Genomic DNA, 26,712 nt, shown 5'->3' on the forward strand with positions numbered 1-26,712 from the left:
TTATTCACTTAGCTTATAGAGCCTTTCCTGCCTGGGCATGATGCCATCCACTGGAAGATACTTTGCATCAGAAAGTTTTAAGGTGCAGCTCACTGTGTCACATGTGAAGGTGAGAGATGACCTGCTACATCCCTTCATCCGCCCTAATCTGAATGTCAGAAAATGAAGCACCAGCTGTCATTGTGTTTTCTGATCTGCTCCCACCTAGTTTTCCTCAAGTATCAGGATGGTTTTTTGTTTGTTTTTAAATTTCAATATTTTTCTGTGACATCTTTTTAGTAGTGATTTATATTTGAACCTATGCCTTGTGCTTTCTTCTTTCTCAATAAACTCTACTACTAATCTTCTAATAAGCTCTGCTACTAATCTTCTACTAATTCTTCTTTTTCCAAGTCTGTCCAAAAAGCAAGCAGTATAGTGCATTCTACCTTTCTTAATATCCTTGGATTATTCTCTGTTGGTTTTTGCTATTTAAATGTTTCTCTTAGCATTTCTCCAAGACTGTTGTCTGCTGAGAAGCATCACCCTTCCAGGTTCCAACAGCAGCTTATAAGACATAGGGATTATTTGTGCTCCGTTTTAAGAGTCAGTCACTGCCAAGAAAGCAGATTAACAAGCAGCTGAAGTTTAGTGTACTTGCTGCCATCTTATCACTTTCTTGCCTGTCCTCTTCTCTGCATTTCTTGTTTACCCCCTTGTGCATTTTTTCTTCTGTTTTTCTCTCTCTCTTGGCCCTCTTACCCAGAGGTTGCACGTTTGCCTTCAAGGGCATCTGCTGTCATGAAATCAGTGAAGAGACAAGATTGGCTTGGCCTGCCTGATGGCTGCTGTTTCACACAGCCTTTTTACGTGAACTGCTTGGTCCTTGGTCTGGATGCCTGCACTATGGGCTCCTCGAGGGAAAGAGAGTGCATATCACAGAGCTCAGCTCTCTTCCTTTATTTTCTTGGGTGGACTGGACTTAACAGCAAGAATGATGTTAGCCCACCTCAGAATTCAAGGATGGACTAGGTGGCTTTCCAAGATCCCTTTGAACCCTGTTTGGCTTGATAGGTAAAGAATGCCCAGGGAAGGTACAAGCTCTTGTGCTTTACGCTCCTTTATACTTTCATTTTATTCTCTCTCTCTCTCCTCCAAGCTCTGTGATCTGGCTTAGTCTTGGAAATGCATCCTCAAAGACATTCCTTCTCTAATTGTTTAACACACTGCTACTGCTGTATTTTTGTGTTCTTACAACATTGATTGAGATAGAAGCATTGGACTTTTTTCCTGAAGGTTCTCCAATATCGACCCCTAGTCCATCTCCGCTACCTCGTACCCCAACCTCCACTCCGGTGCACATGAAGCAAGGCTCTGCTAGCTCAGTCATTAATAATCCATATGTTATTGTGGACAAGCCTGGACAGATGGTTGGAGCAGCAGCCACAAGCACAGGTGTGTAGTGTGACCCCAGAAGGCAGGGTGGCTTAGTCTTACACATTCTAGTTTACTCTCCCTTTTGGGTGGCTAGTGTAATAATGGTATTTCCGTCTAGAAAGTTGGAACAGTACTCAGCAAAGAGAGTGCTGCTTTGCTGAAGTGTCCTGTAACATGGCTGAGGGTATGTCAGAGTTGAGTGTAATTTTATCTGGGAAACAGCACGTAGTGTAGAAGTTCTTCACAACCAAAAAGAAAAGGAGGGAAAGTCATACAGACTGTGTGGTGAGTAGAGATATAAACACAGTGCACAGGTGGCTGGGTAAGGACTGTGTCTTGGGTATGGGCAAAGAGCACGGGGGGTATTGCAGCAGCTTACAGATGTGGTTCTGAGTCCAATGCAGGAGATGTGCCGGTCGGCCTGTGTTACCAGAGCGGATGTTGTGACCAGTGGTTGGGAACTGCTGTGTTTCAAAGCATGCTTGTTTGTATAGCTGTACTTAGCAGCATCTCAGGATAGTTCTTAAAACCAGGTGTTGAACTGCGGTGTCCATGTAACACCACTGTTCTTTCCAGCCATGCCCAGAGAAAGTGCCAAAAAATCCCTTGGCACTGTTGATAACACAGCTGTCACGTTGTGTCCAGTTTGCTCACAGAAGGAATTAGTAGGGAAAGCAGGGTAGTAGCTGACTGTTTTCAGTATGTTAGGGGGCTTTCCTGGCAGTGTTGCTTTCACCAGTGGGGTTTCTGTTTTTCTTTTGCTGCTTTTTCCTGTTTCTTCCTTACCTCCAGCCTGACTCTGTTCTGCATACATGGTTTGTCATGGCTTGGTGACCGTCGTGTTCTCCTAGTAGGGAATTTTACATGGAGGATAGGATCTGTAGAGGCACCCGAGGGTATGAATATTCAAGTCTGAATGCCACTGAGGGTGCAGTTTTCCACTACATCAGTGTGATCTAAGTACAGACTAGCCTGAAAAACTGCCTGCTGCCTCTCCCTTCCCTTGTGTTCCTGCCACTTCACTCTATCTTACACAAACCAAATCAGATGGGTGGCAGAGCAGAAAATCAATGTCCACCCTTCCCCTTATTTTCTGCTGTTGGACACAGGCCCTGTGTGGAACAAGGGGAGTGTGGAACTGGCTTTCTGGCAGCAGCAGCAGCTAGGTAGGATTGAGTACAAAGTGATACTACAGACAAAATAGTTATTTTCCATAAAACTTCTGATCATATTTAAGGGAGTAACACCTGAAACCTCATGTTTTGTGGAAGCCAGCCTTTACGTATCCCGTTGTTTTGAGAAATGGCTGCACAGTTTACTTTTAAATGTAGGTGCAGGTTGTAATGCAACCGTGTGAGACTGTGACTATGTTTTCATGTGTACAGACTGTGGTTTTAGCATCTCTTAAACAAAAGAAGCTACAAAAACAGGCTAGTAGGAGTAACCAAATTGCTGCAGGGCAGCAGCTGTGGGTTGTATACAGTGCTGGTAATACAGGGCAAGTTTGTCACTGGCCTTTACACAGACCCTCATTCGCATAAGGCAGCAGGTGGTTACTGTGGAACACCTTTCCAGGAGCAGATCCAGGAACCTGTTTTCATCTCTCATTTCCAGTTCTTTGTCTTCCCTCCCTTCCTCGCATTACTCCTCACCCAGTGTGTCCCTTCTTTTCTGACCTTCCTTTTTCCTTCCATGCCATCTTCCTCCAGACCCTTCTCAGTGCCATGTCTAAGGCTAGAGCAGGTTCAGAGGGTTTCTGGGTGGTGGAGGGAGCTACATCTGTGGCAGCAAATTCTAACTTGGGAGCTTGTTTACTGTTCTTGTTTCTTGTAGTACAGCTGTAGGCAATGCACCCAGTCATCCAGGAGCTATCTTCCAATTTGCAACAGACAGCTCTGAGTGGAGAGAAAGCTGTCTGGGCTGTGGATCCTCCTTGTGGAAGCTGTGCAGTGGCTGGCCCCTTGGAGCTGCAGAAGCATGCGGGGTTTGGGGTCCAACTGGAGGAAAGTAGAAATGGGAAACTCTTCCAATATTGGAAAATAGTCTCCTTTTTCATTCCGTATAGGTGATGGAGACAAGGACCTAGTGTATTGGTAATGAAATCAGTTTGTTTGTGCCCATGTCAATACCCACTGGTGTCCCTCGTTATGTGCACCTCGTGGACAATAGGGAGTTGAGATAAAATGCCTCCTTTCTGGTTAGAAAGGTGTCACATTGAGTGGCACTGCTCCCTGCCCTGCCCTGAAGTCTGCCTTGTTTCCCAACACACAGGGAGCCCCACCAGCAAGCTGAGCAGTGTTTGTCAGGCCTCTCATGGGGCCGGGTCTCCTATTCCGAAGAGCCATGGGAGCAGCTTCGTGACCTCAGCTGTCAAGGTAATGTTCTTATTGGGGCATACTTCCCATTAAGGGCACAGCTTTCAGAATGTGTCATCTGTCATAAGAGCTCTTTTTTTAGCAGTCTAGGATCTGTTTTGCTCTGTTAATGACAATATATGATTAAACCAGAGGTGCCTCTACTTGGTTTATTATTTTATGCAGCAGCTGTTCCTGGCAGTCTGAAAATAGGTAATTTGCTAACTTTACAACAACCTACATTTAGGAAGATAGTCATGCAAATAGCAGAGTAACTGAGCCTGTAACCAGTGATGAATAGGGTTCACGTTCTGATCTGCAAAGCTCAAATGGTAAGGAGCTGATCTATCTCAGATAAAATCCTTCCCTACGCAGGACGTGGGAGAGGTATTTCTGACAGGCAAGCAGCACCAGTGAGGCCTTGTCTGAAAGCAGCTGCTGCTCATGGGAGCTATTCCCTGTCTTCATGACTCAGGAACCTTAATGTTGGCTGTGGAGGGGAAGGTTTTCCAGTCATCTTGTAGAAAGCAAATTGTTTCACATTTGGAACTGAAGTGCTTCCCACATCTGTTAAGAAAAATGTGTTGAAGATTGCTCTCTGAAGTGATTAGTTTGGAGCACTTTAAATGTCAGGTGCTGGCTGGCTGTTCAGCTTCCAAGAGCCTGTCTGTCAGCTGGGTTTTACTTAGCTGTTAAAAAGCACTTGTTTTGTACTGGTTTGGGGCTGTTCTTCTTTGTAAGGTTTTAAATGAGTCAGAATGGACACGTATCATTGTAACAGTTGAATTCTGTTGGATTCAGTTAAAATCTGAAGGTATTAAAAAAAAAAAAAAGAAATCTTAAGTCTGTAAACAGATGTATTTATGTCCATATGTCTTCTGGTTAGTGGAAAGTTGTAATTTTGTGGTTTCTTTAAGGGGGGGGGATGTCTGATAGTTCAGTGTGATGTTACAGATGGTGTTTCACTTAATGCTTTTTATCTCTTCACTGCATGCTAGTTTCCTCTGTAGTTTTTTAATGACTTATGCCCACATTTCTTCAGTCACTTTAAAATGATCAATATGCGTGCTGCTCTTGAAAGGGCTAGCCATGCCTCTAACCTTGTCTTCACACCTCCTGTTTGCTGACAGTGGTTTGCTCTTGCTCACCACTTAGCTACACAACTGATCTGGTTGAAAGCTCATCTGGTTTCATCTGTATGCGTTGGCACAAGGAAGGCAGGAGTATTGATCTAGCATCTTGAGGGCTTTTTGGTTGTGTTCCAACCCAAGGATGTGGACTAAGTGATCATGAAACCACAGCCATAGATCACACTGATCATAAAATAGTACAGTTATTTTAATTAAACAAAATATAACCATGCCATAATTCCTCAAGTGCATTTGACTCGGTGCAGCCACGGATTCAAGAATGAAAAATGCACCATTTTGCAGGTGTGAAAATGTGGTTTATTTCATTAGATACCCTCACTGTTAGTGCCAGTTCATGACTGGAAGGATTGTGCTGTCATGATCTGAGATAATTTTGCTTGCAGATTTAAATTGAATTTTTTTCCCCCCCCCTCCATGACTTGTTTCCTCTTGGATACTTATCTCTGAGGTTGCATGCAGAGCTGTAGAATAGCTGAGTTTGGCAAGGTCCTCTGGAGATCGTCTGCCCAACTCTCTTGCCCATGGTGCTTAGAAACGTGTCCATTCGGGTGTTGACTATCTCCAATGTTGAAGAGTCCACAGCCTCTCTAGGCAACCTATTCCAGAATTAAAAAAAAAAAAAAGCTTATGTTTAAACAGAATGTGTTGTATTTTAGTTTGTGTCCATTAATTCTTGTCCATTCATTGCATACTACTGAACGTTGTCTGACTCAGTCATGTTTTCACCCTCCCATCAGGTGTCCATTGATTAGATGCCCACTCAGACTTGACTTCTCAAGGCTAGCATATGCCAGCTATTAGCCTGCCTCAGTGTTACAGCTCAGAAATGCTTTGTATAAGAAACTGGTGGGGGACCTGTCTGTTTCTTTCATTTGTGTATGATGTGGTAAGAAACAGTTGTTACTGTTGGAGGTGTAAATTGACAAAGAAAATTTGCTCTATATGTTGTATTAAGTGTGTTACATTCCTGTTACTTAAGTGTTGATTGATTTTTGGAAATGGTCTGTTTGTATAGGTAATTTGGAATTGCCCAGATTGTCCATGCCACCCACTATTAATAATCTCTTGTTCTATTGCTTTTGTTGGACGTTTCATCAATCTTTGTGCCACGTCTTCCTATTTGCAGCAGGAGGATTCCCTGTTTGCCACCATGCCTCCTCTTTGTCCCATTGGGAGTCATTCCAAGGTGCAAAGCCCCAAATCAGTCACTGGAGGACTTGGAGCTTTTACAAAGGTATTCCTCTTGGTGTTTGTGCCTGGACAGGGAGCCTAGTATTACCATTTCATGCTGACTGGTGCCACAAACTGTGTAACTTCCAGTGCATGCAGAGCTTACTGGAACCAGTGTCTGTCACTGCCAGGAGCTCTCTAGCCCCTCTCAAAAGATGAATCTTAATTTCTCTTCCTTTGGCTCTGCTGTTCCTGTGATCTTTCCTTTCATCATCTCTTTCATCCTTTCTTGTTCTCCTTTGAGTCACTATTGCATTGAAGCTGATGTATTTAAAGTCTTTATCTGGTGAGATTTAAGTAAACAGTAATAGATCTATCTACTCTTACATTTTGTAATAGTTTCTTACAAAATGCTGTGGTGATTTCTGAGTGTCAGATGTTGCCATTTGTGAGTACGTTTCCTTAGAAGTTACCAACCTGAGTTTAAGGTTTGCAGTAATACTGAGTGATCGAACTGAAAGGTGGAAGAGTGCTTCCTACCAGTAACAGAACCCACAGCAATCTGGTGGGGGGAAAAAAGCTCCTGCCAAACCAACACTCTTTCTTAAGTTGCTGATCTTGGTGATTAGATTTATGGCTTGTCCCAGATAAAATCATAACCGTGTTGAAATGTACACAAGAGAATAATATAATCTATAACCAGTTTCAGTATCTATATTTGGTTACAATATCTACAGCTATAATATCAATTATAATTTTGCAAGGTAGGAAAAGAAGGACGTTTTGGGCAGGGAGGTTTTTAGGTATTTGAAACGTTACAGTGTTCTGTCTCCTTTCTGAGATGCAGGATACCATTAGTAGGACTAGTAGTTCTAATACTACTGGTAATGTCTGTGATTCTTTAATTTCTGTAAGCATCTTTCAAAATGGGAATGCTGGCTTAAGTACAGACCCCCTCACAGGCTTGCATGTTGGGAGTAGCCCTCACAATAGGTTTGGGAGGTGAGTTAGAGTTCACCTGGTGGATGTGGCTCTCACACACCGAGTTACCGACTGTTGTGTGCCTGTTCTTGCTGGCAGACTGTTCCAGAAATGATTCCCTCTGACTTAGTTGTTTGCTTTTTGTTTTGTGTCAACTTTATTATGTTATTTAAAAGGTGATAATAAAACAGGAGCCAGGAGAGCTGCCCCAGCAACCCCAGGTGTCAGCAGCAGGGCCAACCACGCAGACCTCTGTGCAGCAGTATGTCACAGTAAAAGGAAGCCACATGTTGGCCTTGTCACCGCAGAAGCCAGCTGTGAGCACGAGCGAGGGGACAGCGCAGTCCAAGGTATGAGGTACTTGGGTGTCTTTGGTTGTCAGCCTTCTGTCTTGCCATGTAACACCTCGTGTTTCTCCTGTGGCCGTGGGGTTGGTTGTGCCTCAGGCACAGGCAGCAGTACCCTGGGTAGCTAGTTTCCCTGTGTGCAGAGGTAGCTCATGGTGTGCTTACCTCTTGCCCTTGTGAAGGGAGCAGCATACATACAATACACTTGCATTTCATTGCTTACAGAAAACATTTCGCACTCCTCTCTAGCCATTTGCAGCAGTGAGGAGGAGGCTTGTTTTGTGCTGGATCCTGACAACCCAAAAAGTTGGCTGCCGTTATCAGTTTTTGCTGAAGCTCATCCAGGTCTCTCTGTAAAAGGAAGTAAATTCTTTTCTTGGACAGCAGGCCTGCAGCAAAAAAAGAGCAGGACAAACAAGGAGTAGGGGTGAAGACTGCTCCAGAGCTAGCATAAGGTGGAAGTGGTGCTACACAAGTGGTTACAGAACTTATTTGACAAGGCTGATGCAGCTTCCTGGGAGACACAGTAAATGTGCAGTGGCAAGATGACAGTCATGTCAGAATTTCTCTCCTTTCTTGCCTGTTTCCATTGTGGAGATTGTGAAATCATGTGCCGACCACAATGGACTACGTATGAAGGGCTGAATTTTTCTTAAATAAATACCTACTTGCATTGCCCTTTTTCCTGCCTTATTTGTCTGTTTGAGCAGGTATGCAAACTCTACGTTTGCCTGCGGATATGGCAACACAAAATTAAAGCACTCTGCAGATTCTTATTTGAGGCCACGGTTTTCCCAGGGAATCTGTTCCCATGAATGAGTTGAAATTAAATCTCTGGATTTCCACCAAGACAAGCTTTATCCTCACTTGGAATTAATCCATTGCTTATATATCGAGAAAAATGAAGTTGCCCTGTGATTTGAATGTATTTAATCTTTTGCGGGTACTCTGAAGTCCTGGCTGCGTTTTATAGCTTATTGCTCTTTACCTGGGGTTGGCCTCTTGCCAGTCATCCAGTTTTGTTTCAGAATAAAGAACCTTATCCACAAGTAGACGTATAGAAATCACCCTGAAATACCTAGAGATGAAGGCGGCGTACCAGCTAGAACTTGAGTGGTTGAGTGGCATATCATCCAGTACTTCTTTGTTGCAGGTTGTTGGCGTCCCAGTTGGTTCTGCTTTACAGTCAACAGTGAAGCAGGCAGTGGCTATCAGCGGTGGCCAGATACTTGTGGCAAAGTCTGGTTCTTCAGTGGCAAAGGCTGTTGGTCCAAAACAGGTTGTGACTCAAGGTGTAGCCAAAGCCATCGTGAGTGGAGGTGGAGGAACAATTGTAGCTCAGCCTGTGCAGACTATAACGAAGGCGCAAGTTACTTCCACGGGTGCTCAGAAAAGTACATCACAAGGATCAGGTAGAGTAATTTTACACCTTGTTAATGGCTCACTGTGCTTCTGTAGTGATTTCTTTGAGGATGAATAGAAAGTGAATATCAATAGAATTGATAGTGTAGTAAACATTAACTCGTTGTCTGCAAGAGGGAAGAATGCACAAGTACATTACAGTATGCACTCTTCAAGGAGCAGCGTGCTTGTTTCTGTGAGACCTGCAGTTACGTGGGCAGTGGATGTTTGGGGTGCCCTGGGATGTGGAGATCAGCAGGATGTGCTGGGGAATGGACTATGGACCTGATGAACTTTCACAGAGCCAGATCTCGTACTTCTGTCCTGCCCAGCACTGTGGTCCTTAGATGCTCAGGGGGCCCCACATGAATCCAGCCAACAAAAGCCCAACTGTTATTACTGCATCTCCCATCTTGCTCAGTGCCTACAGTTAAGGGAATTTGGGCTGAAGCATACAGCCTGCTTCTGCATGCACCTGGCTTTGGCTGAGCATGTTAGCTCAGACTCTGAACTGTTCGAAATGAACTGTGTGGCCTGTAAACTTAAGCCTGCAGATTCCACCACTGTATTTCTTTGGCCTGACCACATGGAGGTTTCATTCTTTTTTTTTCCCAGACCTGTTCAAAGTGTCTGTGCATCACTGATGGATTTTATCTGCTGCTACGACAGCTAAACATGGATTATTGAAGGCTAGATATGTGTGACTTACAGTCCTTTCATTCTGTGCAAGTTTCAATGCATGCTGGCCTCCTCAAGGAGTAATTTTGTTTTATTCCTTCTTTCTAGTGATGGCTACGCTGCAGTTACCAGCCACCAACCTGGCAAACTTGGCAAACTTACCACCGGGCACCAAACTATACCTCACCACCAACAGCAAGAACCCTTCTGGCAAAGGAAAACTGCTTCTCATACCCCAGGGAGCCATACTGCGAGCCACGAATAATGCTAGTTAGTCTTACAGGGAAATCTAATGAGTTAAATAATGTAATCACTGCATAATTAATGCTTGCTGTTCTTGCTGTAACACATCCTGGTACTGTGAAAGTCAATAACAGAAGGAAGTTTCTTTGTTCACAGCAACACAGTATGTGGAGCTTTTTAAGCATGGGCTGTCAAAAGTGCCTTCTGTTTTAGATAGTACTGCCTTACATGTAGAGTTCCCAATATCTCTCTTTCTGTGCTGAAAGTAGTGCAGTTTTTCTGAGAGCTCACAGTGAAGGATTGCCTTTACTCTATTTTGATATATAGGAAGAGACACCTGATTTTTATAATGTAGAACCGATGGTTGATTTGAATGCAGTTTTGAAAGCCATTAGTAAGTAATGGAATGAGACCCTGGGAAACTAGAACCATAACTAACTCTGAGAAGGACAAGATAACTACATCTGGAATAAGAGAAAGAAATAGATTTCAGTATTGATGAAAGGTTTGATTTCAAGCTGTTGACACCAGCAGAAATAATTTGTTGTTAATAGAGTTTTGAATCAAACTTGCTTTCATAAGTTTCCTGCTTGCAGGCATTGTGAAATACCTGGGGAACAGCATTACTAAAAGTGTCCTGAGGGCTGATACTTTTTTTTATAGTGTGCTGTTGCTATAGGAAATGTTTTATGAGCCTTCTCTAGAATGCTCCTTTTTGAGGCTGGGATAGACAGACTGGGTGCAGAGTGTTTGCTTGCAAGTTCTGATACTGGCAGTGGGGGAGAGATAATCAGCTTATTATGTAAGAAGGTAAACACCATCAGCATAGCAGCAGAGTGTCACTGAAAGCATGGATACTTGATGATGGTATTCTGGATATTGATGATGGTATTCTGGACTGTAGAACTTGTGATGGGAGCCTCTGCTTAAGATTTAGATGGCAGTCCAATCTTGACAAGTAAATGCTCTCTCGAGCCTTGAGGAAGAGCTAATAGTTGTGATTTATGACAGAGCCATCAGTATTTTTCAACCTTTGTTTCCTAATGGAAGATTACAGCGTGTCTGTGTCCATTCTCTTCCTTCTGGAGGCAGAGCAGTATCAAAATGTTGATGTAATTCACCACCAGTTAGAGTCCATGATCCAATTCACTGTATTAACAGAACTGCATTGGAACAGCAAGCAAAAGTAAAATTAGGAAGCTGATGGGATTTATTGTGTTTTCAGGGCTTTTGCTGTAGATTCAATACCTGCAAAAGGCTGACAAAAACACTGTGTATCTGTTGTACAGCATTTTCTTTGGTAGATACTTCACAGCAGCCCTAAACGAGCTCTGTATGTCCAGTAGTCCTCATTCTCCCTACATCTCCCTTTGTTCATTGCATTTGCTGAGCTTTCAGAGAGCACAGCAGCACATCTGAACTGTGTTGTGCTGAGCAATTATGGCATTTATGCCTGTATGTACTCAGCTACATAACATGCCACAGCAAGCACCTTACAGGCTGTTGTCAGGTACTTGTATGTACAGGAATTCTTCAGCAACTGACATTGTCTGGTTGCAGAAGAGCCAAGCCTTCTGTTCTGGTTGCAGGTCTCCAATCTGGTGGTTCTACGAATAGTGGAGGAGGAGGAACCCAAAGTACAAGCAGTAACTTGTCACAGCACCTCACCTATACATCCTACATCCTGAAGCAGACACCCCAGGTCAGTGACACAAGCACACCAGCTGGAGCAGATGAACGTTTCAGGCTGCTCTCTAGCAAGCTGTGCTGTTTTCTCCTCTGTTGGGCACTTGCTATTGCTTCTTGTGCATCTCTGCCCCTCACCTCCCCTTACGGAGTGGCACCCTTCATGGCTCGGCTCCTCGCAGACTGAGAAAGTAGCATGGAATGCTTTTTCATGGCAAGCAGTGCGTGGTGTTGAGAGAGGAATAAAGAGCCTGTGGTGGCAGGGGAGCAAGAGTCTCCAAAATAAGAGAGGTGACTTGACAAAGATAGTATAGAAGAGCTATCTTAAACGGTAGGTTGTGTGGGAGTTGTAGGAAAGCTGTGCAGACAAGAGAATAAAGGAGTTGTTTGAGAGAAACAGCAAGGGTGAGAAAGGAAGAGAAGTGACAAAAGAGAAGATCATGTGAAGGGATCTGTGCATGACAGTGGATGAATGAAAGCTCTGAAGAAGAGCAACTAAATAATAATGTGAAACAGGAAGGGAGGCAAGGCGTCAGATTGTTAGGAGTGCGTGCCTCCAGTTCTAGCTGTGATTTCTGCATGCTGAGCTCTGAATCTATAGTGCCTATGGCAGAAGTAAATACATTTTGATGTGAGAAGATAACACTGTTTTGATTTCTGTCTTTTCCCTAACCCAGCAGTAGTCTTTCTGATCTTGCAAGTTAAGTAGCATTTGTCACGAAGAATAAACCTGAAGAGCGTGAAGTGTGTTAAATTATGGTGCTGTATAGCTGCCTCTGAGGATGGCTTTTTCACCCTTACCCTTTGCATCAGGAAGCCTTCTGCACTGGGAAGGCTATGCCCAGGTCTGGTTGCAGAATCATCCATTGCAATTAACAGTGCAACAGAAAAAAACGCTTTGTGGCAGTGGAGTGCTTCCTGTCTTTGGAAGCGGAGACTCTCTTGCAGACCTCTTGGGGTTAGCAAAGATACCAGGATGCCAAACTTTTTCTTATTTAATTCCGAGTATTTGTGTAGAGAAAGAATGTCAATAAGCTTCTGCTTCAAGTAGTAGTTTTGCATCACAGAGCACTTGCAGATGTTGCTGTTCTGTTACAGCTACAGGCTTGTTTGTAGCTGTATCGACACTGCCTGTATTGACACTCCTAACTTGTCCTGTATTGACTCTTAACTGTGGTTTCCAAGTGCTGACTTGTGACTTATTTTTGGAGCAGGGCACATTTCTGGTTGGTCAGCCTTCTCCTCAGAGTTCTGGGAAGCAGCTCACTCCAGCATCAGTTGTTCAGGGCAGTGTAGGAGTTGGAGCATCTTCAACACAAGGACAAGCATTAAAAGTAATAACTGGACAGAAAACTGCTTTATTTACACAGGTAACTTGCAAATGACGTGTTTTTCTTGCCAGACAGCATTTTGTTAGCTAAAGGGTAGATATCACAATTGCACAATATGAGAGCTTTACCTTTTGTAGCCTTTTGGTTTTTCTCTGTACAATTATGACAATGGCTGTGGTACAAAAGCATATGAAGGCGTACTTGTAAGTGAAGATATTAGACCATGCTTTACCAGCTTTATTGGTGTTCTCAAAGTGGGTCGTGTCTGAGGTTAGGTTGCTAGCTTGTAAACATGCTCTAGGATTTTGTAATGATACGGTATTAAAGGAGTGAATATGGGCAGATGCAAAAATCTGCTTCAATATTTGAACCTAGGAACGGGTCCTCTGCTTCATCTCCTAGATATTTTTTTTATCTTGATCATCTTCAGATTCCTCAAAGGCCCTTATTTTAAAAAAGTACTCAATCTCACCAGGAATGCCCGGGGTTGACCATCCAACATTCAAAAGCAGTGGTCACATTTTGTTGTTTTTTTTAAAGTCAACAGTTTGGTAAAGTTGAATCTGAATTAGTAACTTTGCTGCAGTTATTCTTGTCACAGAAAAGTATATAGAAGAAATATTTTCCAGTAATATAAAAGCCATTTGTTTGAAAAACAAAACCCAACAAGAACAGTATTGCAGCTTTTTACCTTGTGCTGAACTTCTTTTCCAAGGCTACAGCCAGTGGACAGACATCACTGATGAAGATATCGGACGGGTCTCTGAAATCAGTGTCTGCCTCGTCCCAGCTCTCCAAACCTGGCACCACGGTGCTGAGAGTGTCGGGTGGTGTTATCACCACAGCTGCTGCTCCTGCTGTGGCCCTTCCCACAAATGGGGTGGCTCAGGTGAGAAACAGTATTACCAATGTGCTGTAAGACAGCATCTACACCTCTTTTAGATTATGGGTATTCTTCTTTCCAGCACTGTTGGTTGATCTGCCTTATAATTGTGTTCCAGTGTAGTATGCAGAAACTCTGTTGCTGTTCAACTGCTTGCTGCTCTGCCTAAAATACCTGTGAAGGAAGAAGGATAGCTTAAAGTTTGCACTGCTTTTAATGCTGTTAAAATTCTGGTAGGCAGGAAACGCTTTATCTGAAACACCTTTTGCAATACAGATTTTTGGCCCTTTAATCTCTAAATTTGTCACTAGCACAAAAATTTGCAGAAGAATGCAAAATGCACCATCTGCCTCCAGTGGGGCAGTGAAAGCCAGCAGTAATTAGGCTGTAGGCCACTACTCTTGAGATCGGACTTCCCACGGTGCTTAGAGCCCGGTCTGTCATGAACACACTTCACAGTGGTCAAGGTTCACTGTCCTTTTGGTTCTGACTGCATTCAGGGGATGTTGCTCCCCTCTGCCCTGGGAAGTTGTAACAGTGCAGTCCAGGAAGGAGATGCTCTGCCATGTAGTGAGGTTGAAAGTAAAACATTTGTGTTCCTAGAGTGAGTGGACATACAACCAATTGGTGCAGGTTGCCCACCTGGAGGGGAGGTGGAGTACATGAGGTGGGGAGGAGGCAGCATAGAGGAATGTGTAGTTCACGGGAAGGGTTTCCCAGAAGCTTCCTGCTTCTCCTATGGGGGGGAGCAAAGATTAACCAAGCTGCAGGTTGAGACCGTACTGCCTTGGAGAGCTGAACCTTGGCATTTATCAGGGTTGTATTGGTTATATCAGTGTATATCACTTTAAAGGCTGCAATTTGCTTTAAATGCTACTCGCTGTTCTTACAACTGTCAGTAGAAGCTGCAAAGATTGAAAGTTCCATCCACCCTCTTTATTTCAAGCTCCCCTCCCCTGCCTGGTAGGAATAAGTTACTACCTCTGATCAGCCCACCTGTCCCTGCATGGGTCACAGAGCAGCCAGCACACCAGGATCTGCTTGAGGACTGAATTCGGAGTGTGCAAGAGCCTTTCCAGCTCTGGTGAGCAGATGTGGAAAGGCCTCACATCTGTCTAACCAAAATAATAACACTCTGTATATCAGCCGTACTCATTCAGATTAATTTTGTCTTTCAGTGAAAGGAAGTATATGGAGGATTTAGGTAGTGTCTAATGTAACAAAACATGATTTCGTGTGTGAGTCAGTGGAGACACCTGCATTAACAGTTTAGCTCCATTTCTCTCCTGGTCCTCCTGGACTTCTGAGCAGCGGGGAAATGTTCCTGAGCCAGATTTCTCATCTGGAGGCTTACCTGCTTGCTGTTAAGGGAGCTGGTTCTAGGTGCCATCAAAGCAATTGTAGGAACAGTTCCTGAGTGCACAACATCATGTTATCATCATGTTATTCGTTCCTATTCTACACATACCATCATCATTCTATATGGACTTTTGGATAGGTGCTTTTGAATTTGTTTCTTAGTGAGGAAGGCTTTTGCCTTTGCTATTTCTAGGTGTTCCTTCTTTTTTGCTTATTGTTGAATCATCTATGAGATGAGAAGAAATATTACTGCTTTGTTTCTTATGCAGCAAATAGATAATGCAGGTTCCAGTTCATCGTCTTCTGGAGCTCCTACAGCAAAGACGTCCGGACAGCAACACCAAGTCTGTATAAACCAGACCCAGTCTGCTTCATCCGTAGCGAGCAAGACTGCTACTTCTACTGTTGTAAGTGTTGCTTCTCTGGTGACTACACCAACACCTGTGACTGGAAAAGCTGCAGTATCAGGTATTAAACTCTGTTTGTACCTTGCCTTTTTTAAGTTAGAACTGAGTGCGAGTTCTCGGGTGTCTTCAGTGTAAAAAGAGGAATGTAGAGTCATCTGCATTTGTGAATGGGTGAAACTAGAGTCATACTTTCTAAACTGTATCTTAGTAGGGTAACTTTTGGCTTAGCCAAAGAGTTGGCATCCTAATACAGTGCACTGACTGCATCTGATGCAAATAGCAGTGCAAGATGCCTGTTAGTATTGAAGACGAATTTTAGCTTTCCATCCGAATCCTCTGTAGATGGTACCTCCCATTTGTTCAAGAATATCGTGTGTATCATGGTGTTGAAACTATCAGGGTATCAGAGATGACACATTCTCAATTCAGGTCTTGAAAGTGAACCTCTGCTGAAGCTGGAGGAGCTGCTTAAGCATAACTTGGCTCCAAGGCTTTGCATCTGCTCTGTTTGGCTTGGAAAGGAGACAGGTTTTGATTAAAAGGTGAAGTGAATGTTTAAAAGTCAAAACCTATTGACTCCAATGAGGTAGATTTGAGCTGGAATGTTTTAAATTAACGAAGATGAGGCAATAGAGATGGACTGCCTCTACGTAGGTGGTTGTTTTCCTTTAGTTCTATTGTCTTGCAGTATCGTCTGCATTATGGAGAGCAAATTTAATTTGAGCAGATTTAATTTGATCATCATGAGTTAAAATCAGAGAATTTTATTTTACCTTCTGATTTATCTCCTGTAGTGTTATGTTCCTTTTGAAGTTGCTTCTTACTGAGGGGGAAGAGTACAGATTCAAAAAAAGGGAGAGGCCCTTCATGTCACTTACTATGTGACAGTGCCTTTAGAGCAGCCCTTCTCGTTTCCTTTGTACACAAACTTCCAAACTCATCCTTTCTTCATCACTCCGTGTTTTCCAGAGCTTGGAATTAAATAACAGAAGCTGCAATTCTGCAACAAGCAGTTGAACGTTTTCCTTTTTCCAAACAAAGTAGAAAGGCTTTTTTGTTGGAAATGGGCCATTCTAAATAGCTTTCAGGTGAAGGCTGCTGTATAGGTCCAAGAATGTCGTCTAGATTCCCATCTGTCAGAGGCAGAAGAAAAGGTTTTGCCAAAATGCATAGCATTGTATATTTCATTCTAAAGCATAGGCTTGTATTTAAGTGAGTCTTAAGATGGACTATAGTGTTTAAAACTTAATTGGCAGTGCTAGGTTAGCCCAGTGTTCAAAGTCTCAACTATGTATCTTTCAAAACCAAGGGACATCTTCACCATCCCTTGCATGTCTGCTAACTGGAATGCAGTTACACTTCTTAAACAATAGTGAGATATTAGAAGGGGAATAGAAACTTCCTTGGAACAATTTGTGAGTATAAAATTACCACTGTGAAGCTGAGAAATGTGTTCATAATTTTCTAAAATAACAGCCTGTTAAATGCCCATAATCTGAATAGAAGTTTAATTATTCAGAACATTAAATAAAATTATATGGAAAATAGCTAGTTTACTAGTGGAAATGATGGATTTAGGCCCATATACAGTGTTAGTGTGGAGGAGAGAGCTAGTGAGCAGGAGCTGAGTGCTCTTCACTCGTTGCCCTGTGACACAGTCTGGAGCCGTGCTGGTTTCCACCAAGGTGATGGGATGCTGCTGCTGGTAGTGCTGGTGGTACCAGAATGCCCTGCCTGTTGTTGTAGTCCTGGCTAAAATCAGTGCTTTTTTTCTCTCCTCCCCTTTATACGCTTCATAGCTTCATCAGCCATCCATACAGATGTATTCAGTGCCTGTAATAGAAAGACAAAGGACACTCAGTTCAGGTGTGTTCTTCATCAGGCTCTCTCATCTCAGGCGCAGGCTTAGGTTCATCCTTTTGTGGAAGTATGGTTGGTTGTGCTCAACTAACTGCAGCTGAACTGCAGAGGTGTGTGTGGCACTGGCAAAGCACAGCGAGGGGCTGAGTACTGCGGAGCTGTCGGTTGCTGGCTCACCAAATGCTTGAGCACAGGGAAAGGAGAGGAGAGCTGCAAGTCACGCTCTAAGTAATTTTGCCTTGCTCTGGTAAGAGTGTTCAGCTCTGTGCTGAGCCTGCTTCGTTCAAAAAGTTTGTGATACGTCAGCATTTGTTTAAGATTGCTTCAGTGATGAGGAAACTGACTTCACAAGTATCGGTGCCGTGCAGCATATAGGGCAACCCAGCACTTCAGCAATCATCCCTGTCAGGAGGAATTTGTCAGACAGACAGTTCACTGAACTGTGGCTTATTAATTGAGTGCCATCCTAGCTCAGGCAGAAAGGGAGAGAAATAACTGGAGATAAACAAAATGGTGTGTTTTATTTAACATTTTGTCTTCCATTCTTCTTGCAGGGTTGCTAAAAATCCACTCAAATCAGTCTAGTCCACAGCAGGCTGTTCTGACAGTTCCCAGCCAGCTTAAACAGCTCGGTGTAAACACAGCTTCTGGAGGTGTTCAGACAATACTCATGCCTATGAACAAAGGTAAAGGGCAGAGGAGGATGACAGATGGTGTTTGAAAACCCCCTTTGACACAGAGTAGCTCTTGGTCACTGTTGGCCAAAGCGGTCCAAAGTTACAGATAGAAGAAAACGTAGCAAGGAGGCTCATCCCTAAAATTTACATTGCAAATGTTTTGTTGATTCTGAGTATGGTTGTTTGGCAGAGCTTGTTTTTTTTTTTTCCTTTATTGTCCTAACTGTTTCCTGTTCCTCTCCAGTGATACAGTCACTTTCTACCAGCAAAGTTTCAGCTGTGACAGCTGTCACGTCAGCAAGTACGGCTGTCTCCAGTCCCTCTGTGGCATCCATCACTAAAGGTAACACAGAGTTTCTCAGTAAGATAAGCAGTGGAAATATTCATTGCTGCTTTGTGCAGGTGGCCTGGCTCTGAAAGCAGACCCTGTGACTGTGGTTTCTTCTATTTCTGTTGTTAGCAGGGTTTAAATGAAGTGTAAAATGGCATCCGGGGGCTGGGAAATTAACAGTTACTTCCTCCTTGACAAAAGCCAAAGCGTAGGCAAATACAGGGAGGAAAGGTGATGTTCTGTGAGGCTACTGTGGGTGCAGTAAACATTCATTCTTTCAATCTATTGTTGCAGAAATGCACTGAGCAAACATGGACTTTATTCTGAGGACAGCAGTGACTGTGATAGTGACTGTGGTCAAACTTACTGGAGAACGTAAACAGCAGTGCTATTTCTGCCTTGTGCAAATGCATCAGGATGAGTGGGCAGTCACATCCACACACCTGCAGAATGCCCTGGGATCATGCATTGCCAGAGCTAAAAGTCCAGTTATTGCAGAACTGTTGGGTGTCTGTCTCATCGCAGATGAATATCAGACTGCCTGGCTGTTCTGAGCTGAGCATCTCTCTCCTGCTTCTCCTGAGTTCTGTTGTAGATGTGAGAAAGTTCACTGGTGCCACTTGGAAGTGCCACTTCTTGCTAAAACCATTAGTAGATTTCTGTCCAGCTATTTGCTTACCAGAAGACTGGCATACATCTGTAAGCAGTTCAAATCAGGCAGTCATGTGCAAAACATCGACTGATTGTGCACATGCACGTATTCTAAGAGGGATGAGATATGAAAATGTTGAGATTTGGAGGGGGAGCTGGTCATGCTGTGGTGGTTTTGTTAGCACAGCTGATGGGTATCTGTGTAACATATTCATGTGTAACAAGTGGAGTGCAAACAACAAATGAAGTGATGTTATTTAGTGTAAGACCTAGTAATATTGAGTCTTGCTCAACACATTTATTAAGCTGATGGGTGCTTTTCTTTTGAAACGTGTTCTGTTTCTTTGAAGTTAAGATGGAGCCTGATTCTACAGGACAGAACTGCACTTCTGTGGGTACACAGGAAGGGCAAGCAGCAGTGAAAACAGAAGAGAATTCAGAACTTGGGAACTACGTTATCAAGTAATTGTTTGTCTGTATGGATTTCTGGTCTTTGAAATTCCAGGGGAGATGGAGGTGTCCCTAGGAATTCTTGCAACACTGTTAGAAGTTTGACACAGACATGAAATCTTCTGTCACATGTGCCGTTCTATCGATACTAATCCTGTTGGCCAGCATTTGTTTCAGACAGAGTTGAAATACTTTCTTTGTTAATGGATTTGTATTCAGGGCTCCTGGAAAGGGAAAAAAAAATACAATTAAAGATTTGTCATTCTTTTGGGGTTTGCTAAATCTCAAGCTGCTAAAACCTCTTTTGTCATCCACTGCTTATACAATTCCCATTGCTGTTCTGTGCTCTTACTGAGGTCAAACTGTGCCTGGTAAAATGCAGATTAGCAAGGGAGCAGCTGAAATAAGTAGAACTGTCTCTTTTCTTGCCACTCTAGTCTTGATAAGGTCATATATTTCTGTAATTACCTAATATGATACCTGCCTTCATTCAGAATTGGAATTAGATAAGTATAATTGGAGTATTTTTTTCACTGATGAAATCCAAGGCTGTATTTGTGGTGCTCTTGGAAGTACTTCTGAGTGGTCCTTTGGTACAAAGCAGCATCCCATGCGCCATCCCATATTCCTCCTGGGACACCTTGTACTAATAGCTGCTGCTTATCCCTCAAAACAGTGCTGCACCTTGTGGGATGACACAGGAATTTCTTCCAAGCCTGCCCAAAAAAAGGCTGTCTTAAGTTTCTTCAGCTTGACAAATGAAGATGCAGGTGTGGATGCTTAAACAAGAGGAAGGGCTGCTTGAAATACCTTCTTCAAACATAAGTTTATCCTCACGTTAGTAATGCTGAATGCCTTGAGGCCAGGGACTTGCAGTGATTTTGGAACTTTTTGCATATGTTTACTTCCAACAGTAATCTTCATTGTGATTCTCTTTATCCCTTGCAGCATAGAATACTTGGAGAACACCCAGCAGCTCTTAACAGCCATAGTGAAGAAGGTTCCACTAATTGCTGAGAAAAGTAAGCAGTGAATGAGAAGTTTGCTTTTTATTTTCAGGGTTTGTTTATGCCAGGGTTTCAGAAATACTTTCAAATACAGCAACAGCTCAAAATTCAACGCTGGAATTTATTTTATGGTTTTTCTTTGTTTTAACAAAAGACGATAGCTTACACAGAAATATTCAAGGTTTATAATTGTATACCTCTTCCTCACGTACATAACTGAAAAGCACCTTTTTTCCTGGTAACTAAGCACTTTGAGCAGTGTTCCTGGACCCCAGGTAGTGCATACCCTCTCGAGATGAGCGCAGCCATCAAAGCAGAAGCAGGCAGTGCAGTGTGGCTTTCACTACAGGGGATTTGAGCCCCGTCCTTCTCTTTTTGTCAGGAAATGTTTAAATGTTTCCTGTTTATTCTAAATTGTTGGCAAATAGATATCTGTGTATCTTCCAATGGAATAGCGTGACCAATAAGACAGACTTACAGGTCTATATCGTTACAGACTGGGGGGAGTGGAAAAGAAGCTTAACCAGCCCATAGCTACAGATGTCTGTATATCCTGACCAAGAATTATGCTGTTTCTACATCCAGAGAACTGTGTGTGCTGCACACATCTGTGCAGGTCTCAGCACAGCGTTTGTAAGCTGGTCATTGGTCCTGAAAGCAGAATCGTACTCCTTCTTGCCACTAAACAACATCAACAGTAGAACTCATTTTATTGAACTTCCTTAAACCTAATTCTGGTTTTGGTTTGGTGTTTTCTAGGTGAAGATGTAAGCTCTTATTGTGCCGGTTCAGTGGAACAGTATTACAGCTGGAATATTGGGAAGAGGAGGGCAGCCGAGGTAATCCTCTTCTCTGTTGTTTTGTAAGCAGTCATTAGTGACACGAGAGGGATTTCTGAATTACAGAACCTTCCGTGTTGGTGGCTGTCCTTGTTTTCTGAAGCAGGCTATTGCATTTTAAATGGATGCACTCCTTACTGTTTTTTGTCTGGATAGAGCTCCAGTTTGTTGTTCAGAGCCTTATGTTATGTTTCCTCCTGTTTTGTAGTAGTTTTATCCTTTTGCTGTGAACTTGCAAGGAAGGTGGTAAAACTGCTAAGACCATCTGCTGTAGCAAACATAAGTGAACAACGTTAAACCAAAATTTTGGGAAGCATTGTTTGCTGTCTTGTATTGCTTTCATTATGCATCTTAGGATGTTATTTAGGAGACGAGACAGCTCAAATCAAGGCAAGTATGTCTGAGACCCTGTAAACGTATGTCACTCTTCCTTGGTTTTGGTTGGATGAGAAAGAGTTTCAATGACCTGCCCAGAACTGGCAAAGATTAGGACAGTCTCTTGCATTTGTTTTTGGTCTTTCCTTGACATCCTTCCTTTTGAGAAAGTCATATTTTAGGTCATAATCCAGCCATAAATGTTTTGGCTAGTATGACAAGTTTTCCCCTTGGTTTGTCACAGTGGCAACGAGCAATGACCGTGAGAAAGATCCTGCAGGAAATCATAGAGAAGCACCCCAGGTTTCACAGCATCACACCCCTGAAGACAAAGCACGTGGTGCAGTGGTGTCGATGCCATGGCTACACTCCTCCTGACCCCGAGACCTTGCGGAACGATGAGGACTCCATTGAAGATGTGCTGACACAGATAGACAGCGAGCCAGGTGAGCGTGCAGGGACAGAGAACTCCTTTTTGCCAGAGGCACTGTTGCCACAGGCTGCCTTTTCAGGAGAAGAGATTTCTTACTGTGGGTTCGATTTTTGTTGTTGTTTTTGTTTTGTGGACTTTTTTTTTTAATTCACTCTGGAATAACAGAAGTTGGAGGTTGTAAAGGCAAGCAAGCGTGTAAGTGGAGTTGTCACTTGTGCCTACCAAATCTTATGTTCTGTAGAGCCTCTTCTGGGTTTCACTGTGCTTTGGGTGCCCTTGGAGGACCAAAGTACAGAAAAATGTTAAGAGAGATGATTCCAGACCTGCTGTGTAATCACTTGTACATTCTTGGTAAGTGTGGCCTCTGTTCAAAGACCTGCTGTGCAAACTGTGTATAAGCTTCAGGTGCAAAAGAGTGTCTGGCAGCAGCAGTGTGAAGCTCACACTGGGGGGTTAGTTTAACTCCAGAAGTGTGGTGAATTGGCCTGTGTGAAGCTTCACATGGTGCTTCAGCAGCCTGTGCAGTCTGCCAGATACAGCTCTGGGATCTCAGCAGTCCGTTGTAGTGTGCCTTAAACATACATTTGTAGTTTCAGCCATTCTCTCAGTGAAGCTTCCTTGGTTCACCTGCAGGTAATCCCTTTCCCAAGGCTGGGTGTTCTTACCCTTCTGTAATTCCATTGGGAATCTGTCTTCTAACTTGTCTTCAAACAAAAATACATGTATATGACTGCATCTGTCACAGCATAAAGGGCAATACAGTGCTGTGTCGTGCCTACACTGTACAAGTCCGGTTCTCTGAGCAGGTTGAAGAGCATCAAACTGTCTGGATAGCTGTCAGAAAGCTTCTTTGAGAATGTTTCAGGGGTTGTCTTGTTTGCAGTGTAGCCTTCTTGATTGGTGTGGGACAGATGAGAGGGAGCACCGACAGTGTAATGAGGGTGTAATGAGAAAGATCTCAATGGTGGTTTGCTTTTTGCTCATCCATATGTTTGATAGGAATTACAGAAATAACTCTTAATTACCATAATTTCTTATCATATTTTGCATATGCATCTGTTTGTAAGCAGCTTTTTGTAATATATCGTTTGTCTAATTGATTGCTTCTTTTTCAGAATACCCTTCCTCTTACAGCAGTGGTGAGGATCTGTGCCGAAAGCTGGAGGAACTGCAGCAGTTTCTGAAACAAGAACCCGAGCACGAAGAGGAAGTAGATGTTCTCAACTTCAGTGAGCCTTTAAAAATAAACATTAAGAAAGAACAGGAGGAGAAACAAGAGGAGATGAAGTTCTATTTGGCTTCCTTGCCCGCATCAGAGTTCGTGAGAGAGACAGCAGAGAAGGTAATAAGTGAATCATAAAGCTAATAAGGAACTGCTGCTGAACTAGCTGTGGCCTTACATTTGTTATTTAGTTAGCTTGCATTCATCTGTAGGGGCTTCTGGATGCTTTATCAAGGTTTTGTAAATGGCTTTGTTAAATCTGACCGTCTGGTTCCCGACACTGCTTGCCAGTGCTGGCAGAAGTGAAGCATGCTAGTTGGGAGATTGCTTCAGAGTAGCCATGCTGCAGGGCTTAGCGCTGGGAAGGCTGGCCTGGGAGCCTGGAGGCAGGAGGTAATGAGGGAAGAGGTGCACTGGAATAGAGTACCTCCTGGCCCATCTTGTGAAATCTTTTGGCTGGAACCTCTGCTGCTCCTGGAAAAGGGTGCAGTAAAGATCGCAGCAAACTTCTCTACAACCTGATTTTCCTCTCCACTTCCCTCGTTCAAATTAGAGCAGAAGAGGGAGAGGGTGGGCTAATCTCACAGCAGGAGGCAAAGGGGGAAGGTGATCTATGTAGCCTGTAGGAAGGAGAGCTCTCTGCTGGGAGACGGAGAGAGTTTCCTTGCAGCAACTGTGGTGGAAAAAAGAAAACTCTCCACCTCAAATGCTGACACCAAGGGACACAGCCTTGGTTAGCAGCATACCCATCATCTAGCCAAGGAGGTGACAAGGGTGCAGGCATGCTGGGAGCCCAGCTGGGCAGTGAGGCACGGTGGTGAAACTCTTCTGATGCACAACTATTATTTTGCCCAAAGTACTGTTTGGAGCTGTTACAGTTGTTGTAAATACGTATGGGAAAGCTTATGAATACATGGACTGAATATATGTATGGTTTTAAAATGGAACTTTTATTTGCAGTCCAAAGGTGCCAAGTATAATTGGAAAGCTGTGTGGAGTCTGCTTGCTTGGGTTTTAAATACCCCTTATCATTGATTGTTTCTGTTACATCATTATTATCTGTTCTGGAGCAAAATGTGACTTGTGGTATTTGATATGCTCTCTTTTTTTTCTTATGTCTTATAGATAGGGATTTCCTTTCAGCCTGCTGAGGTACAAAGGAATGTTTATGCATCAGTAATAGAAGATATGATTTTAAAGGTAAGAAGTTACTTCACAATGAAATTTTCTATGACTATGTTAACCCAGCAGTGTAGGAAGAAAAATGGACTGACCAAGGTAATACATAGAGGAGGTGCAGGGTCTAATGTCAGTGTGTGTGCGTGCATAGAAAGATTTATAGGTGGACAAAGAGAACTGTGTATTTCTGTGTATGTGTTTCCAGATTCCTAACTGATCTATTGGCTTGGACACAAGATAGTGATTTGCAGGTTCTGACCTCCACTGGCTCCTCTTTAACTTTGAAAGTACCACCTTATTCATCCTACCTTTCAGAACTGTAAAGGGAAAAATCTGCTGGAGCTTTAAGACTTGATTATTTTATAAGAGGATTAGCTGTTTTTTTCCTAAATACTGTTGAGTTGTTTTTTGCTTGTGTTGCCTCTACTGGGAGAGCACTGAACGCCTGAAGTTGGCAGCAATTCTCCCTTGTATGAGAAGCCTGTCACACTCAATTTTAGAAAAACATTCTGTTCAAAGTTTTGGTAAGAAGCAGTCTCTGGAGTTGGAGTTCTCAAGGTTGGGCTGAAGGCTAACACAGAGTATTTTTAGCAGTGCTCTGTTGTATTTCAAGCCTAAGATGACTTTTGATGTTTATGCAGACTTGCTTATCAGCAGATAGGTTTTACAAAAAGCTAACTGATTCCAGACTATGTTATATGTATTTGTGCACACTTCTACTCGTGCTGTCTCTGACTACAGTTGAAGTCAGATATGGGTATATCTGGTTTTAGACACAGTTCCAACCGTCAGATTGCTCCAGTATAATTGTTGAGCTATACTCCAGCTTTCCTGAGTGAAAAAATCCCAGAAACTTCTGCTCTGGTCTTGAGAGAGGCTTGGAAAAGCCAATAGCCCAAATTAATGTTGACTGTGCCAAGTATGCAGTGCATACAGTTGCCGTGTGCCTGCAGTCCAGGGTGGGAAGTTGTTGTGTAAGTATCTTGAAGCAAACCTGGTGGGCAAAGGGAAGGGCTAACAAGCGTACAGTAAGTCCCAGGAAGAGATCTGCCATTCGCTGTGTACAGAGAAGCTCTGGTGCATGAGGCTGAGCCTTAGAATGCCCTTTGAGATGCAGATCAGATCTGGCATCCACCCATCTTGCTGTGCACAAGTGCTCTGTGAGTCCAGAGAGAAACCAGGCTGGGGAGTCGCAGTCATGAGCTGTGTGCAGCTATAGGCCTCTTCTGTTGAGTACATACCCAGTCCTTAGTGCTGTGCTAATGAAAGCCACCTGGGCACCCTGACCTGCTCCCTGCTGACTTGAAGCAGGACTGAAGCGAGACAGATCTTCAGATGTTTGGTTATACTGATGCTCTAGCAAAAAGCATGTTGCTCTCTTCTTTGCCTAATGCTGTCACCTATTGTTACCTTTTGTCACAGGCCACTGAACAGCTAATGAGTGACATTCTGCGGCAGGCGCTGGCAGTGGCATACCAGACAACTCCTCACAACAGGTACAGCACTTATGCCAGCACGAAACACTGAGCTGTGTGAGGAATTGGGTCAGATTTTATATGGCTGAGCCCACACAAGCGAGGGATTTCCATGCTGTGGGACTCTGTGTGTGCTTGAGCTACGTCCTGGGAAGATGCAGGCCCTAGGAGGGGGTTGGGTATCGTCACGTTCCATAGTGGCAAAGGAGCAGACATTAAAAACTGAGGCAGCATTCTCTGGTATTGCCATGCTCAGAGGCAGGTAACTGGTTTTAGCAGAGCCATAACGGAAGGATCGTCTCTCATCCCATCCAGTTGAGGTTACTATGAGCTTTCCCGTGGCCTGCTAGGGCTTTAACAACCCAGATACTCTTGATCTTGATGAAAAACACACTAGAGTATATTTCATGGATACGCTCTTCTATGGCTCAGATACGGAGTGATTTTTATGGTAACCACTGGATTGCATTTGATTCACGTTTGGCAACATGAAATTGGAAGAATTAGGTCCATGAGAAAGCACTATATACAATATAAAAGCTTATATGTTGAAGCACACGTTAATAATGTCAATTGGCACTTGAGTTTACTGTGCCAGTGCCCATGATGTTTCCCACAGCCATTTGGGGGTGGTTCTTCTGTGCCATGGCGTTTTAATGCCTCTTTTTGGTCTGTTCCTCTGGCACCTGATTTTTTTTATCCTGTTTCTGATTTGCATATTTTTCTCCCCCGTTAGTAAATTCAGTGACTTGCTGCTTTGTGGATATGTGTCTTTGTGTTACAAAAACATTGTGATGCATTCCCTG

The 26,712-nt window shown here is 43.3% G+C and overlaps 1 protein-coding gene across 5 annotated transcripts in view; it reads left to right on the forward strand.

Moving 5' to 3' along the window:
* The window catches only part of YEATS2 (YEATS domain containing 2), a 43,855-nt gene that overhangs the window by 14,295 nt on the left and 2,848 nt on the right, over window positions 1-26,712 (forward strand). For 2 of the 5 annotated variants that reach the window (XM_015277176.3, XM_015277177.3), the window contains 18 exons: window positions 3,688-3,791; window positions 6,048-6,155; window positions 7,249-7,422; window positions 8,573-8,831; window positions 9,607-9,768; window positions 11,331-11,443; window positions 12,642-12,797; window positions 13,474-13,647; window positions 15,270-15,468; window positions 17,822-17,953; window positions 18,189-18,287; window positions 19,277-19,388; window positions 20,325-20,398; window positions 21,143-21,222; window positions 21,842-22,043; window positions 23,146-23,372; window positions 24,378-24,452; window positions 25,854-25,927. In XM_015277176.3, coding sequence (XP_015132662.2) covers window positions 3,688-3,791; window positions 6,048-6,155; window positions 7,249-7,422; window positions 8,573-8,831; window positions 9,607-9,768; window positions 11,331-11,443; window positions 12,642-12,797; window positions 13,474-13,647; window positions 15,270-15,468; window positions 17,822-17,953; window positions 18,189-18,287; window positions 19,277-19,388; window positions 20,325-20,398; window positions 21,143-21,222; window positions 21,842-22,043; window positions 23,146-23,372; window positions 24,378-24,452; window positions 25,854-25,927 — 2,524 coding nt within the window. Of the gene's footprint in view, window positions 1-1,275; window positions 1,435-3,687; window positions 3,792-6,047; window positions 6,156-7,248; window positions 7,423-8,572; window positions 8,832-9,606; window positions 9,769-11,330; window positions 11,444-12,641; window positions 12,798-13,473; window positions 13,648-15,269; window positions 15,469-17,821; window positions 17,954-18,188; window positions 18,288-19,276; window positions 19,389-20,324; window positions 20,399-21,142; window positions 21,223-21,841; window positions 22,044-23,145; window positions 23,373-24,377; window positions 24,453-25,853; window positions 25,928-26,712 lie in introns of all 5 variants that reach the window. The other 3 variants (XM_015277172.4, XM_015277173.3, XM_015277174.3) reach the window with 3 other exon arrangements.

The sequence above is a fragment of the Gallus gallus genome, chromosome 9 (genome assembly GCF_016699485.2).
Source record: "Gallus gallus isolate bGalGal1 chromosome 9, bGalGal1.mat.broiler.GRCg7b, whole genome shotgun sequence".
Lineage (NCBI taxonomy): Eukaryota > Metazoa > Chordata > Aves > Galliformes > Phasianidae > Gallus > Gallus gallus.